At 51.3% G+C, this 6,000-nt stretch overlaps 1 protein-coding gene across 7 annotated transcripts in view; it reads right to left on the reverse strand.

The window, feature by feature from the left end:
• Positions 1-6,000, reverse strand: part of LOC124226946 (patr class I histocompatibility antigen, A-2 alpha chain-like) — a 445,476-nt gene that overhangs the window by 145,447 nt on the left and 294,029 nt on the right. Inside the window, exons 1-8 of one of the 7 annotated variants that reach the window (XM_046640782.1) lie at positions 4,131-4,216; positions 3,617-3,886; positions 3,104-3,379; positions 2,228-2,503; positions 2,019-2,123; positions 1,571-1,599; positions 1,375-1,422; positions 429-1,199 (exon numbers count right to left, since the gene is read on the reverse strand). The exons of 1 other annotated variant lie outside the window; for it this stretch is intronic. In XM_046640782.1, the coding sequence (XP_046496738.1) occupies positions 1,146-1,199; positions 1,375-1,422; positions 1,571-1,599; positions 2,019-2,123; positions 2,228-2,503; positions 3,104-3,379; positions 3,617-3,886; positions 4,131-4,203 (1,131 nt within the window). In that variant the 5' untranslated portion in view covers positions 4,204-4,216 and the 3' untranslated portion in view covers positions 429-1,145. Of the gene's footprint in view, positions 1-418; positions 1,200-1,374; positions 1,423-1,566; positions 1,600-2,018; positions 2,124-2,227; positions 2,504-3,103; positions 3,380-3,616; positions 3,887-4,130; positions 4,217-6,000 lie in introns of those variants that run through there. 5 more of the 7 variants (XM_046640784.1, XM_046640778.1, XM_046640785.1 and 2 more) reach the window with 5 other exon arrangements.

Below are 6,000 nucleotides of genomic sequence, written 5' to 3' on the forward strand. Positions count from 1 at the left end.
CAGAATTTCCTGGCTTCCATTCTGACATTACTGGCTATTTTGGCAATTTTGCCCTTGTTTCTACCTTTCTGCCACCTGTCCTCTGGCTTTCTGGGAACTTATTATGCCCATTGATGCTAGGGAGCCTGGTTCTGTAATATTACCTCCTGGAGTCAGCCCAGCCTACAAAGTACAGACACAGTGAGGTTGATGCTCTGCTCACCTGCTCGTTCCTCATTGCCTGATATGCAGAGTATCCTTTGGACCTTTCTAAGGAAAACAGTCACCTGGTGGGTTTTCCAGTTTCATAGAGTAGATTCATACCAGCATGCCCACTTCTCTGAGCCTTTTGATCTCTTTTTCTTCAATCTGCCAGGTCAGTTCTGGCATCACTACCTCATTTAATGTGGGCCATCATGTTTTGTTAGAACAGCTTTATTGGGATTTAGTTCATATATATAATTCAACCATATAAAAGAAGTGATTTTAGCATAGTCACAGGGTTGTGCAGCTGTCGCCACAGTTCATTGTGGAACAATTTCATGACCCCATACCCGTTCATTCCTGAGCAGTTGGTCCCCATCTCCCTCCACCACTCCCCTCACCCCAAGGCACACACTAATCTACTTTCTGCCCATAAGGACTTGCGTCTCACAGACATTTCACATAAATTAAATCAAACAATCCATTTGGTATTTTGTTTCTGTTTTCTTTCACAAAGCCTAATGTCTTCAAGGTTCATCTATGTGTAGCATGCATCGGGACTTCATTTCTTTTATTGTTGTCAGCACAGCAAACACACGAATTCTGGAAGGTTCTCAGTGCTTCCATTTGTTTTCTCTCTCAAACTTCAAACATCTTCTCCTTCATTGACCTATCAAGCACACTTGAAAAGAATACAAAAAAGAATTTCCTACCTGCATTCTTATTTTCAATAAGGAAGCAAGTCATTACTATTCAGCACAACATGAAGTTATGACAGAGATGGAGACGACCCAGCCTGGCCTCTGCTGGAACAGGAAAGTCAATCAGGGAAAGAACACAGGACAGTATGGGGAGGAGTCCTGGTGGGCAGGGGGTCAGCCATCTCCCCACCTCCTCACATTATGCAAAATAGAACGCATTCAGATACCAGCTGCAGAAAGAGAAGTCAGGGGTTTCTGAAGTCACGGAGTGGAGGCATGAACAAATCTTGCATCACTCAGTCCCCCACAAGGCAGCTGTCTCACAGTGAGGAAGAAAATAATCATGAACAAATTCAGGTCAGTCACATAAGTGTTCACATTCTCAAAAGTCCACCAGATACTCAAAATGTCCCACTCAAAGAATCCCCAAACCCAGTCATGTCCCCTCTGACCCAACCCCTCCCCGACTTCAGGCCCTCCAGGGTCTCACCTTTAGGATGGATGAGAAACACATGAGAGCAAAGGGCACTGTCACAGCCTGGGGTAGGACAAAAAAGGACATGGTCAGAGCCCACAGAAGATGAGACTAAGGGAGGAACTATGGGGTGGGTGAGCTCGCCCCATGGGCTCCCATTCACATTATTCCAAGGGTCTCACGGATCAACCCCTCACTCAAACTTACTTGCAACATGAGCGTAGCTCCCTCCTTTTCCACCTGTGGGAAGATAACAGGGAGGTGACAGGGTCATGAGATACTACAGGAGCCCCCGAGTCCTAGACCACAGAGAAGTTTCCAGAAATATGACTGAAGACCCAGGGCAGGATTGAGAAACATGAAGAAAGGAGATGTGTGGGCTAGACAATTGCTCTCCTGGAGCTCTGTCCTCAGCAGGGACCTTCCCCTCTGACCTTCGACTGCTGGGAATCAGGTCCCTAGCAACAGAATTATCAAGGTGAAAAACTCGTATTCCATTTTCATGTTTTTTACAAAAGAGTCTTCAAACAATCAGCTCCAGAGTGGCAAGCACATGTGTGTGGATGGCACTTCCCATTAAAGAGGCAGGCGACCTTCTATCTGGGGCTTGAAACCCCCCTATGGGACAAGAAAACTGAGATCCCCACTCCCTTCCCTACCTGAGTGCTTCTTCCTCCAGATCACAGCTTCAGCCACCACAGCTCCAAGGAGACCCAGGCCAGCAATGATGCCCACGATGAGGATGGTGGACTGAGGAGGCGGCTCTGGGAAGGGAAGGGAAGGTGAGGGCCCTGACCCTGCTGAAGGTCTCCAGAAGGGCTCCTGATTTCCCTGAGAAGAGGCTCTGAGCCCACGGCTCCTTCCTCACCCCATCTCAGGATGACGGGCTCAGCCAGCCCCTCATGCTGCACATGGCACGTGTATCTCTGCTCCTCTCCAGAAGGCACCACCACAGCCGCCCACTTCTGGAAGGTCCCATCCCCTGCAGGCCTGGTCTCCACAAGCTCCGTGTCCTGGGTCAGGTCCTCTTCATCTTGGTGCCAGGACAGGGTGATCTCCGCAGGGTAGAAGCCCAGGGCCCAGCACCTCAGGGTGACTTCATGGTTGGAGATGGGGTGGTGGGTCACACATGTCTTTGCGGGGTCTGAGGAGTAAGAATCAGAAAATTCACTTTCAGTTACCTCCATGGGACGCTGAAGCAGCACTCATGTGACCATCCTGAGAACGGACAGGACAATTGGTTTGAAGGAGGAAGCACAGAACCCAGACACGAGCCTAGACTTGCGGATCTGGGATAATCTCATATTCCTTAGAAAGTTCTAGAATAAGGATGAGCGCGCAAGGTACGAGCCTTCAGGTCTCTAAACAGGAGAACACAGACCGCTGTTCCTGAGCTGGGTGGAGGGTGAATGAGTCAGAAAAACTGGAGTCAGACCTGCAAAGATGTTCTCAGGCCGAGAGAAAGAAAGTCATGATTCACAAGGTGCTGCCAGGGTCAAAGGGAACCAATGATGGGCGATTCCAGGGATGGTCTGCTCTCCTATTCCTGAAGAAACTGGATTCCTTCACTGTCCTGTAGAAAAGGGCGGGCCCTCTGGACGAGTCTTTAATGCAAAACGTGAAAACCTGGGTGGATTCCTTTCTTTTCTGAGGGAGGGTATTCTGACAGGGAGCCCATTTACCCTCTCTGTGGGAAGCCAGCCCGGCCCGAGGGGAGACCAGGAGTCCCCGCGGCCCCTCGCACCCGCGCGCTGCAGCATCTCCTTCCCGTTCTCCAGGTGTCTGAGGAGCCACTCCACGCACGTGCCCTCCAGGTAGTTCCTGTCATGCTCCGCCTCACCGGCCACCTCCCACTTGCGCCGGGTGATCTGAGCCGCCGTGTCCGCCGCGGTCCAGGAGCGCAGGTCCTCGTTCAGGGCGATGTAATCGGCGCCGTCGTAGGCGTACTGACTGTACCCGCGGAGGAGGCGCCGGTCCGGCCCCATGTAGCAACCATGTGTCCACTGGAGGGTGTGAGACCCTAACCCCGCCCCGAGGTCAGCCCCGCCCCGGCCCCGCCCCCTCCCCGCCCCCCCGCCAAGATTAAACCTAAACTGAAAATGGAACCGCGGAAAAGTCCCCGCCGGCTCTTCCCGGGTCGGGGGCGGGCGGGTCCCGCAGCCTCGGGGTGAATCTCGGACCCGGAGACTCGGGGAGACCCCGGCCCGTCCGTGGGGATGGGGGGGTCGCGACCTGGACCCCGGCCCGCGTCGCTCACCGGCCTCGCTCTGGTTGTAGTAGCCGCGCAGGTTGTTCAGGTTCACTCGGAAATTCCGTGCGTGGCCCTTGGCGTCCCGCGTCTGCTGCTCCCAATACTCCGACCCCTCCTGCTCCACCCACGGCGCCCGCGGCTCCATCCTCTGACTCGCGGCGTCGCTGTCGAACCGCACGAACTGCGTGTCGTCCACGTAGCCGACGGCGATGAAGCGGGGCTTCCCGCGGCCGGGCCGGGACACGGCGGTGTAGAAATACCTCAGGGAGTGGGAGCCTGGGGGGTGGGGTGGGGCTGAGTCCCTGGGGGCCGACGGATAATGGCGGGGACTTGGGGTGGGAGGAAGAGGGGGCAGGAAAAGGGAGGGATTAGGATGGGGCGGGGCCAAGGTGGGGCGGAGTGGGCGGGTCTGGGGGGTGGGTCCGGGGAGACGCGCCTTCCCGAGGGTCCAGCGTCCCGGCCGCGCGGTCCCCTCGCTCCGCCCCCCGCAGAGGCCGTTCCCTCCCGACCCCGCACTCACTCGCCCAGGTCTCGGTCAGGGTCAGGGCTCCCGAGAGCAGCAGGAGGAAGGTTGGGGGCATCATGACCCGCATCCTCGCGGTCTGGGGAGAATCTGAGACCGGCTGCTCAGTGCGTACTTTATAACCCGGAGCAACGGAGACGCTGATTGGCTTCTGTAGAAACAGGATACGCAACGGGAATGAGAACTGGCGCCGCGTCATGAGTCTCCAGGCAGTAGGAGCTGACACGGGTTGTGAGAGGAAGAAGTGAAACTCAGAGAGACAGGGACTCCCCAACACTGAGCTTCCCCGCCCCAGACTCTGCCCTCGGGCCTGAGACCCAGAAAGCCATGCTCTCTGTAACTGAACAGTTGTCAAACATTTTGGTTCAGGATATCTATATAGTCTTACAAATTATTGAGGACCCCAAGGATAATTTTTCGTATGTGGGTTATATCTATCAATATTTACCCTACTCAGAATAAAACAGTTTAAAAATTTTTTTTATTCCTTTAGAATAATATTGCTCATCTATTACACATTAACAAAGAATATGTTTCCATGAGAAATCTCTTTCCAAAAATAAACAGGGTAGTGAGAAGAGTGGATCTTTTTACATTGTACATTTTTGCAAGTCTTTCTTGTCTGATTAGAAAACTGTTGGATTTTTATATTTGCTTCTGCATTTAATGTGATTTTGGTTGAGGTAGATGGAAAAATACACAGCCTTACACAAATCTATAGGAGTAGTATTTTTTTCTGCTTTTTTCTCCCCAAATCCCCCCCAGCACATAGTTGTGTATTTTTGGTTGCATGTCCTTCTAGTTGTGGGATGTGGGACGCCACCTCAACGTGGCCTGACGAGCGGTGCCATGTCCGCGCCCAGGATCTGAACTCTGGGCCACCGCAGCGGAGCGCAGGAACTTAATCGCTTGGCCATGGAGCCAGCCCCGTATATAGAACTCTTAAAACTCAACAGTAAGAAAACAAATAGCTGAATTAAAATATGAGCTAAAGACTGAACACACACCTCACCAAAGCAGATATAGACGGCTAACAAGCATTTGAAAAGATGTTCAACATCAGATGTCTTTGGGGAAATGGCAATGAAAACAATAGTGATGTACCATTACACACCTATTAGAATGTCCTAAATCCAAAAGCTGGTGATGCCAAGTGCTGCCTGTGACGTGGAGCAGCAGGATCCCTCATTTATTGTGGGCAGGAATACAGAATAGCACAGTCGTTGTGGAAGATATTCAGCAGTTTCTTATAAAACCAAACATAGATTTACCATACAACCTACTGATCACTCTCCTAGGTTTTTACTCAACTCGTTTGAAAACTTACATTTGCCCAAAAACCTGCATGCAAATATTTATAGCAGAACACCCCTTAAGTGTGGGCTGCACGCAGTGACTTCCTTCCCAAGACTGCTGTGTGGAGAGGGACACAGAAAATGGGAACTTCACAGGGAGAAAGCTGGGAAACATGACCTCAGCCAGGTAGTGAAGGTTAACATCATCAGTGATCAATCGAGTGGGTATTATATACCCTTGATATGCTGTGTTGAGAATGGCACTTCACCCCTGTGGGCTTGTTCCCAAAAACCCCAGAGCCCGGGTCAACCAAACTCAAATTGAGAGACAGTCTACAATATAGCTGAGCAGTACTCCTCAAAAATGTCAAGGTCATCAAAAACAAGGAAATTCTGAGAAACTGACACAGCCACAGGAAGCTGAAGGAGACGTGTTTGGGACGTAACTATGTGGTATCTTTGATGGGATCCTGGAAGAGAAAAAATTAAAACTAATGAAATCCAAATAGAGTATGGAGTTTAGTGATAATGTAAAAATACTGCTTCATTAGCTGTGACAAATGTATGGTGGT

Source organism: Equus quagga, chromosome 15 (assembly GCF_021613505.1).
Source record: "Equus quagga isolate Etosha38 chromosome 15, UCLA_HA_Equagga_1.0, whole genome shotgun sequence".
In the NCBI taxonomy this organism is placed as follows: Eukaryota; Metazoa; Chordata; class Mammalia; order Perissodactyla; family Equidae; genus Equus; species Equus quagga.